General features: G+C 45.6%; 1 protein-coding gene across 8 annotated transcripts in view; it reads right to left on the reverse strand.

Annotated features, from left to right (window-relative positions):
* Positions 1 to 14,578, reverse strand: part of LOC111852793 (fibroblast growth factor 14-like) — a 114,713-nt gene that overhangs the window by 59,025 nt on the left and 41,110 nt on the right. Inside the window, exon 1 of one of the 8 annotated variants that reach the window (XM_072700485.1) lies at positions 9,702 to 9,751. The exons of the other annotated variants lie outside the window; for them this stretch is intronic. Within the exon in view, the coding sequence (XP_072556586.1) occupies positions 9,702 to 9,747 (46 nt within the window). The 5' untranslated portion in view covers positions 9,748 to 9,751. Of the gene's footprint in view, positions 1 to 9,701; positions 9,752 to 14,578 lie in introns of those variants that run through there. 8 annotated transcript variants of the gene reach the window in all.

Genomic DNA, 14,578 nt, shown 5'->3' on the forward strand with positions numbered 1-14,578 from the left:
TGTAATTCATCTAATTCCACATTCATAAAATATGCATCATTGAGAGTAGTGGGCAATTAGGAGAAGTATCGCCAGCCCTTTGGCTCAGCTCAAATCAAGGCAAGCATGTAAAACGCCGTATGCAACTGCACCACAAGCACAAGGGCTGAAGGCCAGGCAGTGTCTGGGGAGCTGTTCCATCCAGCTGTCGCAGAAGCAGCTAAAGATGACAAACAGCTTGGAGATAACAAATTTTTGTTGGGAGATTTGGGGGGGGGGGGACCTCAACACTACAACTTCTTCAGATAAAAGTCTGAAGGGAATGAAAGAGAAAGGTAGTGATTTTAATACACATAGAAATGGTAACTTCTGAAACGTTTAAACACCTCAAACTTAAATCAGCCGCGTTACGATTCCATTGTCCGATCCAGTAACTGTCCAGTCATCTTTATGGCCTAAGGTGATCAGATAACCCTGACACTCATATAACTGAGTTCTTGCTGTGTGCTGATTAGTCAGTCTCCTATTATCATGCATTTGTCACTAACGCTAATATGAAACAGCTGGATGAGTCTTTCAGTCAAGGAAACAAACCAGTCATAGCGGAAGAAGTAAACTATTTAGCCAAACATAGGAGCCTTTCAGTTTGAAAGTAGATTGTAAAACCTGAAGTAACTCAAAATGTCCCTCCTGACATGGATTATCTGGTCAGAACTTCATAACTGTCCATGACTGTGAATACTATGGTCCGGGGTAAGAAGAACACAAATGCTTTACTGCAATATAAATAAACAAAGCAAATGGATTAACTATGCAGCTATCCCTGTCAGTGCCAATCAGAGCACGGAAAAAGCACATTCTGTCCTACACTGCAGCCCACGTCCGACCTGCCCCGTGCCCGCTCCGGAGGGAGCGCGTCAGAAGGCGGGCGGCCCACGTCCGACCTGCGCCGTGCCCGCTTCGGAGGGAGCGCGTCAGAAGGCGGGCGGCCCGCGTCCGACCTGCGGCGTGCCCGCTTCGGAGGGAGCGCGTCAGAAGGCGGGCGGCCCTCGTCCGACCTGCGCCGTGCCCGCTTCGGAGGGAGCGCGTCAGAAGGCGGGCGGCCCGCGTCCGACCTGCGCCGTGCCCGCTTCGGAGGGAGCGCGTCAGAAGGCGGGCGGCCCGCGTCCGACCTGCGGCGTGCCCGCTTCGGAGGGAGCGCGTCAGAAGGCGGGCGGCCCGCGTCCGACATGCGCCGTGCCCGCTTCGGAGGGAGCGCGTCAGAAGGCGGGAGGCCCGCGTCCGACCTGCGCTGTGCCCGCTTCGGAGGGAGCGCGTCAGAAGGCGGGCGGCCCGCGTCCGACCTGCGGCGTGCCCGCTTCGGAGGGAGCGCGTCAGAAGGCGGGCTCCACACCTCACGGGCACATTGGAGGCCTGAACGGCGTCCAGGGCACGGTGCTAGCGACCGTGCTTCCTGCTATGCCCCATTAATTGGAATCCCCACACCGACTGAGCCACGCCGGGTCAGAGTGGTCAGCTGCTTCCCTCACTGCAGCTCGCACTGGGCCTACGGCAAGCTGGCCCGCCAGTGAGAGCGGCCTCTCAGTCATTCCGGCGTGATACGTCTTCCTAGCCCAGTAACCATTTATAGGTACGAACGTTTCTTCTGCCATGCGCCTCTGTTTTCTGCTAATTGCAGGGCTGAGAATACAGTTCACTATTCCTTGGGTTATGCTGCATTAACTCGGGGAGAGACAAGTTAGCATTAAGTTTCTCGGTCTTTGGGGGGGTCTCTCTCTGACTGGCCCGGATACCCTGTGGAAGTTGCAGCCAATTCTACACCCTATTCAGAGGTGCCTCAGCCTGCCTATTTTTCACCTCGACCCCTGAACAGTTATTATCCTAAATCCACTTGGCGATTTCACCCCCTGTTCCTTGGCGGTTAAGCGTCCCTAAGGGTAAAGACCTTAGGACCAACCCTGGCTGGGGGTAACGAAAGAATAAATATGCAAAGCATGTTTTTGGGGCACCTGGACGTATACATATATATGTATTGGGGTGGAGTAGGGATGGAGCACAAATATGGAAGAAACAAAGCAGGGAAAGATCAGAGCCAGGAATAGAGGTGGAGATGGAGCAAAGACGTAGTATAAATAGAGTAAAGAGGTAAGGAGCGTGTGCTGATTACAGCACACTGCCACCCACACCCACCACCCGACAAACCACCTCAGGGATGAGAACCTGAGTGCAGCTTCAGCACCACACTACTCTAGATGGAACAGTGTGAGTTTTTTCCGGTGGCTGGAGTGTCAATCCTGCCACAAGCCCAAAATTCCCCCTGTAAGTTGGAGGACCTCCTTGCAGGGCTGAACGTAGATTAACGTCATATCCTGGATGAAGCAATTGCAGGTTAAGGGTCTTGCTCAAGGGCCCAACGGAGTAGGATCACTCCTGGCATTCACGGGATTTGAACCAACAACCTTCCGATTGCTGGCACAGACCCCTAGTGTAAAGACAGAGAACAAATGCTACAAACTGGGACAAAAACACGGTATAAATGGAGTATAGTTTAGGCAGAGTACAGAGATGTGTATGCGCCGTGGGATGTTTACTCAGTTTGGTTTACTCAGCTACACAATGTCTGCAGTTCCATCAAAGTGAACGTCGGCATTAATAAAGGTCAGCAGACACCAGCATGATACTTGTGTGAGCTCTGAAAGCACATACTTACACTTAAAAGGATTACCAGCATAATATTACAATTCCTCATGCAGACTGCAAATTAGAACTAAAAGAAATATGACATTAGTTCAAAATTATTGATCTGTTTTCCATCAATGCTTAACTCTATGTAGGGTTGTGTTTGAGTTTTGAGCATCCCTGTGGCGCTGGGCAAGAGAGACTATGGATGGGATACCAGTCCATCCCACTGTGGCACTGGGCAAGAGAGACTATGGATGGGATGCCAGTCCATCCCACTGTGGCACTGGGCAAGAGAGACTATGGATGGGATGCCAGTCCATCCCACTGTGGCACTGGGCAAGAGAGACTATGGATGGGATACCAGTCCATCCCACTGTGGCACTGGGCAAGAGAGACTATGGATGGGATGCCAGTCCGTCCCACAGCCGACAGTGAGACATAATCAAACACTATGGACACGTGTAGACAATCAAATCCACCTAAACTGTCTTTCAATTGTGGAGAAGCTAGAGAAAATCCACGGCACTAATTCCAGGCCTATTCTTCATAAATAGATGGACATGCTGACCGTACATACCAACCGCAGGCGTCTGTTTGCAGTTTCATTGACGAAGCGGCAAAACTAAATCTGCTGTGCAAATATTTGGCCAAACAAGTGATGTCACAGCCTTTTGCTGGAATTTGCTGCTATTCAAGAGCGATTTTGAATAAATGCTTTGGTCTCTCATCTCCTGATCTCATTTTCATGCCTCTGGTTCTATTTTGGTAGCAAAGCTACTTGCTTATTCCTAAATAGATTCAGCCTGGCCAAAATCATGATGTATAATTCATCAGAAAATGATAGCTGAACCATTAATACTCAGCATATTATAATTAGGAAAACTTTTTATGATGTATTTTATGGTTTCTATTTATTAACAGATTAATTGATTTTCTCTTTATTGATACTAATCGATTTGGAATCACTGCTCCACAAGGTGGAATAAATGAAACAAACTGTACAATTAATCTGAAAATTTGATAGTCACTGAAAGCAGAACTTTCTAGAAGGCATTGTTTTCTTTAAAATGACAAATACACCATAACAGCAATTATCCTGTATCATTTACACTCACCTAAAGGATTATTAGGAACACCATACTAATATGGTGTTTGACCCCCTTTCACCTGCAGAACTGCCTTAATTCTACGTGGCATTGATTCAACAAGGTGCTGAAAGCATTCTTTAGAAATGTTGGCCCATATTCATCGGATAGCATCTTGCAGTTGATGGAGATTTGTGGGATGCACATCCAGGGCACGAAGCTCCCGTTCCACCACATCCCAAAGATGCTCTATTGGGTTGAGATCTGGTGACTGTTGGGGCCATTGTAGTACAGTGAACTCATTGTCATGTTCAAGAAACCAATTTGAAATGATTCGAGCTTTGTGACATGGTGCATTATCCTGCTGGAAGTAGCCATCAGAGGATGGGTACATGGTGGTCATAAAGGGATGGACATGGTCAGAAACAATGCTCAGGTAGGCCGTGGCATTTAAACGATGCCCAATTGGCACTAAGGGGCCTAAAGTGTGCCAAGAAAACATCCCCCACACCATTACACCACCACCACCAGCCTGCACAGTGGTAACAAGGCATGATGGATCCATGCTCTGATTCTGTTTACGCCAAATTCTCACTCTACCATTTGAATGTCTCAACAGAAATCGAGACTCATCAGACCAGGCAACATTTTTCCAGTCTTCAACTGTCCAATTTTGGTGAGCTCGTGCAAATTGTAGCCTCTTTTTCCTATTTGTAGTGGAGATGAGTGGTACCCGGTGGGGTCTTCTGCTGTTGTAGCCCATCCGCCTCAAGGTTGTGCGTGTTGTGGCTTCACAAATGCTTTGCTGCATACCTCGGTTGTAACGAGTGGTTATTTCAGCCAAAGTTGCTCTTCTATCAGCTTGAATCAGTCGGCCCATTCTCCTCTGACCTTTAGCATCAACAAGGCATTTTCGCCCACAGGACTGCCGCATACTGGATGTTTTTCCCTTTGCACACCATTCTTTGTAAACCCTAAAAATGGTTGTGCGTGAAAATCCCAGTAACTGAGCAGATTGTGAAATACTCAGACCGGCCCGTCTGGCACCAACAACCATGCCACGCTCAAAATTGCTTAAATCACCTTTCTTTCCCATTCTGACATTCAGTTTGGAGTTCAGGAGATTGTCTTGACCAGGACCACACCCCTAAATGCATTGAAGCAACTGCCATGTGATTGGTTGATTAGATAATTGCATTAATGAGAAATTGAACAGGTGTTCCTAATAATCCTTTAGGTGAGTGTATATACTGAGACAACAAATAAAAGATGTTGATTGATTTGTGGGCAACTTACTACTCGCTCTTTAAAATAACAAAAAACAGCATAGTAAAAAAATGTGTCAACACCCCACAAAAAATATTTTCAAATATATATGAATTTATTTAAAACTGTAAACAAATGTATTTAATTTAATTAATGTAACTTCCTCAATGTAAAAAAAAGAATAAGGGAATAAAATTTCCTTCAGTTAAATCCAATGTTGTTCAAATGATAATGTTTTACATTCACTGCACCTTCATGATGGCTTTATAATGCATTCGTAGAACATTCAGTGCACATTCATAATGAATTCATTATGCATTCCATAGAACATTCATAAGCAGCATGTAAATATACCTTAGTATCCTAACATACATTAACAGCTTCAATATACATAAATAACAAACATTATATGACGATACACATTGTAATTATATAATTACATAGTGTTTGTTATCAACATATATTAAAGCTGTTAAGGTATGTTAGGGTGTTACAGTTACATGCTGCTTATGGATGTTCTATGAATGCATTATGAAGGTACAATGAATGTTCTATGAATGCATAATGAAGGGATTATGAAGGTAGAGTTAAAGTGTTGCCAAATGATTATATGAGTTCATGACCCTTACAGAGAGGCCTGGTGGCCCCACAGGTAACACTGGAGTCTGCCACCTCCAGGCTGGAGAGCCTGAATCCTACCTTCGGCTCTGTCTTCTCCCAGTGTTTCCTGCTGCAGTCCAAAAACATGCAGTTTGGCAGACTGGTGCCTGAATTGCCTGTAGTGTGTGTGCCCTGAAATCCAATTCAGGCTGTTCCCCTGTTTTATGTGACAGACGGTGTCCAGGCTCTCCCTGCCCACAGGGTGATATGCAGTTATCAGTAATGGAGAGGTGAGCACCGCACTCATTCGGCGTGCAAATCGGCGTGCAAAGGGTTCTATTGAAACACAGTGTGCAAAAAAATCTCACTTATTATTAAGGAAAGGAAGTCAACAATATCAGCATTCAAAATACAAGTAACTAATGAAAATTGAAAAAAAAACAACATTCTCACAATCATGCAGACGCAGACTTGACCTTTCGTGAACAGTAGCAACAGACAAATCTCAGAGTCTCACAATCAGCTGTGTGGCCAACGGCAGAGGAGGACATGGGCAAGGCGTGCGAGAGACCTTAGCACAAGCAGGACACCGTGGATTTTCACCGATTCTCATATATATCGCAAACCTGCTTTCCGTGCTGCGTTTTAGTCAGGAACTCTCCATAATGTTTTACGTGCTCTTACGACAAACCACTATACTACATTATTAATGTTAGGTATTGAGATTAGGTATAATTAACCTTAGTTTTATGTTCCTATAGTTTTATCCAATCCTCTTAATATCCTCGTCAATTTTCCGAAACAGAATTTGACTCGCATGCATATTTATTAGAATGACTTCTATGAATACTGATCATTATTTCTGGAAAACCCTGATTCACCCACACATTCCGAATGATTCATTTTCAATAATTATTTCTGAGGTATTTAGCAGTTTTCATCCGCCAGTAAACACAGTTCCCAGTGAAGAAACTGCTAACTCTGAGCATTCTGACAAAGTAGAGTCAAAACTTGGAACAGAACTGAATACCGGCCTCTTTCCAATCCCCTTATCTTGGCGCTTACTGATGCTGGCCATGTACAGATCACTTCTTGTGGGTTTTGCTACCAGTAATCTTCCATGAGTCTATCTGAATGGGTACTTGGGACAGGCTACAGACGCACTGCCACCCTGTGCTGGGTGAGTGGTAATAAAAGGCAGCTGGATGGATATCCAGCGCAATAAGCCAACATACACCGAACAGCCATAACATTCAAACCAATATTCTGTATGTCTCCCTCGTGCCCCCAAACCAGCTGTGTCCCGTTGAGGCATGGACTCCACATGACCTCTGAAGGTGCCCTGTGGTATCTGGCAGCAAGACGTTAGCAGCAGATCCTTTAAGTCCTGTAATTTGCGAGGTAGGTCCTCCATGGATCGGACGTTTTTTGTCCAGCACATCCTACAGATGCTTGATCAGATTGAGATCTGGCGAATTTGGAAGCCAGTTCAACACCTTGAACTCTTATCCATGTTCCTCAAACCATTTCTAAACTATTTTTGAAGTCCTGCTGAAAGAGGTCACTGGGGCATACCGTTGCCATGAAGGGGTGTACTTGGTCTGCAACAATGTTTAGATGGATAGTTTGTGTCAAAGTAACATCCATATAAATGCCAGGACCCAAGGTTTCCCAGCAGAAAATTACCCAGAGCATCACACTGCCTCCACCAGCTTGCCTTTTTCCCATAGTGCATCCTGATACTATTTCTTCCCCAGGTGAATGACACACATGCACCTGCTCTCCAGATGATGCCAAAGAGAACATGACTCATCAGACCAGGCCACCTTCATCCATTGCTCCATGGTCTAGTTCTGAAGCTCATGTGTCCATTGTAGGTGCTTTTGGTTGTGGACAGGGGTCAGCATGGGCTTTCTGACTGGTCTGAGGCCACACAGCCCCATACGCAGCAAGCTGCGACGCACTGGGTGTTTCTATCATAGCCAGCATTAACCTTTTCAGCAATTTGTGGGACAGTAGCTCTCCTGTGGGGCCAGACCAGACAGGCTAGCCTTTGCTCTCCATGCGCATTAATGAGGGCGGGCAAAGGGCCGGTGTGTATGCAGGTTTTTGGGGTAATCTTTAGGACACCTGTTCAAACCCAGGTGTGAGGACTCTTCAGCCAATCAGCCCTCTAATTCGTAATCTAATTAGGGAGTTGCCGTGAAAACCCGCATACACAGCGACCCTTTGCGGATTAGATTGCCCACCTCTGACATAAAGAGTCACAGTCACAGAGTACTCAACCGGATGGGTGTATATAATTTTCCATTTGCACATCTGAGTGTTTAATATGCTCCTCACTGTGTATAGCATAGTGTAAAATCCCTACCTGTGTATAATGTAGTGTATAGTATGCTTTGCACAACATATAATATAGTTCATAATATACTTGCACTTTTCATGTTGTTGGCACAAGTCAAAGTGGTATCATATCAATAGCATCTATGAAGGACACATATACCTGCTGAGTTTTATTTTTAGCTACACATTGGGTAATTTACTACACTTACTGGCCAAGTGTTTTTTTATTGTTTTTCCTTCTTGTTTATTGTAATATTCATGTATTACTACTTGTACTTACGTTTTACTTTACATGCTCTCCCCTTTTCTCCCTTAATTGGTTGTTGAGCAACTGCATCAAAATAGTTTCCCTCCGTGAATCAATGAAGTGTTTCTGATTCTGAAACAAAATTTTGATCTGGATTTTCACTTTCTGGACCTGAAATGTCCACTTTTTATTGCAGGGTAACAGCTAAACACTCACAGTCATACAATACTGGCAATTTGGAAATGCCAATTAGCTTAATTGCATGTCAAAACAGGCGAACGTCACGCACAGAGTCCTGGTGGGATTGGAAGGTATGAGCCAACAGTGCTAGACATAATTCTAGATTTATACGACTCACATTCAATAAAGTGCTGCATTTAATAAACAATCTCATATATTATGTTTGAAATCCAGCAGTTTAACATCCCATTTATAAACTGAAATATCTACAATAATCTGTCTGTTTATTTTATCGCTGTTCATGCCTGTTTTCGAAAACCTGGACCTGGGCAGGACCTGGTAGCTGATTCATGCATTAAACATGAAGCGTTTTTGGTTATCAGATACATCGATATCTGTTACCTGGTACATAAAGATTACCTTTGTTTCCTGTCGCAGTTTAAATATGAGACTAAATGTCTGGAAAAGTGAATGTGTGCTTGTAGTGTTTAGCACCCAGCATTTTTCAACGATTTATTGTTTCCTAAAAATAACTTTAATGCTAAGTATAAAAGCACAGAGGACATCAAATGCTGATTAAGGTAATCCTGTTTAATATTCTAGGGCAAAACAGCGTTGTGAGCACTAAACGGGGTTAATACCTTTGCTTCTCTTTAAGGCAAATATAAAACACACTGCAACACTACGGTTTCAGGATGGAAAATAATCCCCATCACTATCAGCTGGAAAGTTATGCTGTATTCCAATGGGAGCGTGGACTTAAAATCAAGCTTCATGAAACCTGTGAAGTAATATATCATGTTCGCAAAGACAAATAAATTACAGAGCACCCAAGAAGTTAAAGCGGACCGCTAAGCTGACACAGCAGGGTGAATCAGACCGGTGGAGTGGGGCATTTATTGGCTATCATGCTCAGATTGAACCAGTCTGCTCCAAAATATCACACTGATCCTAATTTAAACCAGCCAATTAGAGGCAACCTACTTTAGGAAGCGCAGAGGTAAAGGCAGCCCACTTTGGCAAGGCCTTTCAGCGTTGACGGTGAAATCTGCGCTGCTTAACACGTTTCAGAGCAGACGCTGGAAATGCTGATACGTGGCGAAGAGGGAAACGGGGCTGAATATCAGCAAAAAAGGGACTCAGCAAGTTCACAAGCGATATCATGGGAGCAGGGGGCCGCACGTCTGACCCGGTCCGCGAGTATGCGACCCCCGCCTCAGCATCACTCTACCAAACAGCCGTTCGGCCTCTGCTCAGGGACCTGACCTCACGTAGTAATACTGACAATGAGTCACATGCGAACATTCAGCATGACTCACCGCCATGTGAAAAGGGACATTCCCAGGAAATCACTGCCATTCCCATGCGTAAATATGTGGAAACATGCTGATCCTCACCCAGTGAAGAAACTGCTAACAAAGAGATAAGGTGACGACATTTAACAAAAAATGCAAAAATGTACTGCGGTGTAAAAAGTTAGCATAACCATTTATAGCTGATTTATTGTCCACTGTTGCACCAAAACAGGCGGCAGAATTTCTCTGTTAATATCAGATCTCTCAGACATTTTTTTTTTTAACTTAAGTTAAAACTCATCACTTTGTTTCTCTTTGTATTCCAGTCATGAAAGGCTGGAAGTAGGTAGGGAGTACTGCACACTGTGCTTGTGACAGAGAAACAGAAGCATGCGGAACGTCCCAGATCCGCTTCACCATTCACCAGGGTTATTCACCTGGTATGCCCACAAGATGCAAACCGTATTCAGAAATAATAATAAAAAAGAAACAGTAAATTTGCACTTAAATGAGAAAAGACGGAACTGGTTTCTTAAGGCAAGATTGTCCAACGTTTTACAAATATCCAGAGTTTAACAGGCTGAGCTGTGTAGTAGTTTGCACGCTATAGTCAGTACGTTTTGTTACGTGCTACTCGGTGTGTGAGGTGGGGGTGACTCCCCAGGGAATGCCCTGGGCTTCCCCACATTCTAGGCTCCACTCTTAACAGCAGCCCGGAAGACAGAACAGAGCCAGAGCCTTTCTTCGCCCCCTCCTGTGCTGCACTGAAACCTGAGAGGAGCAGGGAGGCCACGCATTCCTACAGGTGGAAAGTTCAGGTCCAGAAAGCACAAATCCAGACCAAGATTTTGTTTCAACCAAGCAGTTGAGTATAAAGAGTCACAGAGTACTCAACTGGTTGGTTGAAACAAAATCTTGGTCTGGATTTGTACTTTTTGGACCTGAATTTTCCACCTCTGCCAATTCCTTTCAGGCACTATACAGGAGTTAGCCAAGACATGGTCTGGAGTTTCAGGAGAACACCTTACCAAAAAGCCCCTGATCAAACACTCAAACAGAGGAACATTTCTCGGCCACTTCACCTGGCCCCAGATCTCCCTGCCACACTTCCACCTCCGCTGGCTCCTGCGGTGGATCTGTGCGCCATCTGAGTGAGCCGCATGGATCTCCCAGAAAATGGACCTATCACAGCTCACCCTGCCCTCTTACCAGCTGCTCAGTAGCCAATCCATGAAGAGAACTGCTTTTACCCTCCGCAACCCTAACACCAGAAGGATTACAAGGGTGTTGAGTGTGGGCCGTCCAGCACGACCATCTCTGTTACAGTTCTGATAGCACTGGGTTCCACTTGATGAGGCTGTATTAGTGATCTTCCCTACAATTCACCAGGGCAATTGTGTTCAACCTGCAATGTGTGAAGCACAACTGGTTCTCCTTCTTATTACAGCTTTCAAAATATGGAATAATACTCATGGTAAAATGATTAAAACGCATAAGTGTGCTTGTGAAAAGGTCAGTCTCATTCTTTCAGCCCACGTATCTAAGCTGCCCACCTTCTGTTTCCTGTCCTCTTCATTGTCTGAAGGCACGTAGCAGTGCATCCACACAGCTCTCTGTCACGGGGGCCGGCCTCCCTCTCACACCAGGCCTCTGGCCGCTGAGGGACGGCCTATCCTGGCTCTCCGACAGCGTCCAGGCCAGAGCATCAAGGTAGGAGGAGTCAATGCTGGGGTGGCCAAACCAGGTAGTGACTCGTTCCCCAAGACATGGTCGAACTTTCTGCTCTAGTTTGTATTAAAAAAAACGGCTTTTCGCACGAGCAAATCAGCATTTATGTATAACATCAACAGAAGACAGAAGCACAAACTGTTTTGCTTCTTTGCACTATCGATCATACCTGCAGTGTGCTCAAACTCAAATCTATTTTATTCTATACTTTTATAATTATAATTTTTCCTAATTAATGTTTTTGTTGCAGGTGAAGTGTGGAAATACTGCCAAGATAAATTTCCAGGACATGCAGATGCACCTGGCCAATAAAAGTGAATTCTGATTTTGCAGACTCACACAGTCAGATGACATTCATCAGAGACAAGGTGCAAATCTGAGTCAATGCAATCAGCATTAAGAAACTCTCTGGAATGAGGCACTGCATTTTAAGCCAATAAAAATTTGAAGCAGAAAAAAAATATTACAGTGTCCAGAATGTTACACGTGGCACTCGGTATGGCATTCAGGCAGACAGCCGCATCGCTGTCTAAGCTACTCGGTTACACCATGTTTTAGGAGCGGTGCTGAGGCTGCAGTGAGTCTGCAGACCACGCTACAGGCTGATGGGAACGAGATGGAAAAGAAGCTCGTTGGAGGTGAAATTTATTGCATTAAAGACACAACCCACACAGTGTGGTACACACACGTGGTACACATTGCGGTACAGGATTTAAACCCCCTTTTAATCATTCTTACAATGCAATACTGCATTCCGGGGCACATGATTGCGGCAGTGGCATGTCAGCAAGTGATGGAAAATGCTGTTTAATGAGTGGCTCTTCAATCCCACGTTCAGTGGAAGCCACTACCTGCACGCCTGCACCTCAAACTCCCCCTGACTGCCTCGGAGAGAAACAGACTCTCCATTTCCCTGAGACTAGGCCAACACCTGGGGGAGAGAGAGCTTTGTTTGGACAGGCAAAGCAGGCCACGAAAACCCAGCGGAGCCGGAGATGGGATGGCGTGGCCCAGTCCCCACACCGCAGCCGCCAACCACTCTGCCCTTGTGTAAACCGGCGCTCCAAGACGAGGCGGGGGAGACGGAGGGACAGTGCGGCAGCCTTGGACGCTGGCTGTGACACTCTCACCGGGTTCAGACACAAAGTAAACAGAGGCGGCCTCAGAAATTTGATGAGTTTATACATTTCAGAGCAAACACACGGAATTCCTCCTGAAACAAGCCCATGCTGTTAACTGGCATCAAAGCCCAGGCCCTGCTAGACTATACCGTTCCACGCTCAAATAAAGTTGTCCTCCGAAGAGGGGGGTGGTGGTGGGCAATAAAAAATAAATAAATAAATAATAACAAATAATGCTCTGAATGTTGCACCTTCTGCTTATTTGAATAGTATTTTCATTCGGTTTTTGCGTTGTTTGGAACATACTGTGTAGCTCCTGCTCCAATACTGCTGACACTTGTACTGGGCATTCATCGGAAGCTCGGCTGTATTTACATGTAGGGCCTCTCTTTAAGCGCTGACGTACAGCCTTCACACGCAGAGGACGGCGGTGATGGTGAGGTGGGGCAGAGTGAGGTGGCCACGTGAGCGTCTCGGAGTTTCACATCCCAGAAGTGAAGTGGGACAGCACTCGGCGGAGCCCGGCTGATCTGCACCTTCTCCCGGCTCTCTCCGGCCCACTGCAGGGGCTCCTCCGCGGGAAGGCGAAACAAGGAGGGAGGTCAGGAGGGGACGAGCAGAGTGAGACTTTGGGGAGGGGGGGCAGGAGCATGGCGCACGCCCCGCCTAAGGATAGCCGAGAGTCTGCAGAGCAGGGCCTGACTAGCAGAGGCCTGTGGACAGGCTCGGCGTGTCACTCACAGCACTTCCACTCTCCATACCAAAAGCAGTGAAACGAGCTCACAGGCGGGACTGCTGTCTCACACGCGGGACTGCTGTCTCACACGCGGGACTGCTGTCTCACACGTGGGACTGCTGTCTCACAGGCGGGACTGCTGTCTCACAGGCGGGACTGCTGTCTCACACGCGGGACTGCTGTCTCACAGGCGGGACTGCTGTCTCACAGCGGTTACAGTCTACAGAACACTAACTCCCGTTTCCTGAGTGAAAGCATGAAGATCTATTACGTTCACAGTCGCCTCCTCAGCAACAAAAATAAGCAGTCAACAACCTAAGCAGTAACCCACAGCTACTACCATAATTAGTGAAGTTTAACCATGGTTAACTGGAGAAAAAATAATGAAATGGTGCTTTATTTGCCATTTCCACAAGTACAAACACAGGTATATCGGAATGCGTCTTTTGGTATTTCCCCATAATGCTCTCCTTTGAGACACAGATATATATACATGATTGAGAGCAAAGCCGGGGGTTTGTGCCCCTGGGGCATTCAGTAGTAGCAAAGGATGAACGCTTGTATCATTGGATTTATAATTCAATTATTCACTTATATATAATCAAATGTGCCTCATGTTGCTTAAATTATCATGGTATGGATACAGTACTCTGTTCACTAAAGAAGGCAATTACACTTGTGTTGAATGCATGAGAAAATGCTTATGATAGACTGTAAAATGGTATATACATACATTGTTATGCAGTGAATGAAACTGCTGCTTTCACAGACTCAAGGTCAAATATTAGTAAAACTCTGCCAGAGGCATCTTCAAAAAGTGCAAGTCGGGCAGCAAAGGCAACAATCAGAGCAGAAAAACTTTAAGGTGCACGCTGACCATAGTAAACAGCAGAGACAGGCCACGGGACAATTAGTGCTGGAGAAGTAAGCTTTTCAGAAGAACTACTCATAGGTATACATTAAGTCAAATATTGTCAGCGTAGTGCATAGACGTCGTGATCTTGTGAGAAGACCTCATGAGTATGGCAAGAGAGAAAGTACAGATTGTATGATAGTTTATAAGTAGGCCTTATAGATTATGGTAAGAGTAGAGATTCTGTGATTGACTATGAGTAGTGACCATTTGTTAAAAGGGCTTAACGGTATAACCAGTGTGAGAGTGTGTCTTGTGAGTATAGGTAGAGGGAGATGCTGTATGACAGCTTGTCAGTTTGGCTTGTGAGTATAGCCTTAGGAAGAGCTTCACAGCAAAGCTTGGGGAGGAGTACAGCTCGAGAGTAAAGTTTAGCAGCAACACTTTTGTTGAGTCTCCTGGA

Source organism: Paramormyrops kingsleyae, chromosome 16 (genome assembly GCF_048594095.1).
Source record: "Paramormyrops kingsleyae isolate MSU_618 chromosome 16, PKINGS_0.4, whole genome shotgun sequence".
NCBI classification, from domain to species: Eukaryota; Metazoa; Chordata; class Actinopteri; order Osteoglossiformes; family Mormyridae; genus Paramormyrops; species Paramormyrops kingsleyae.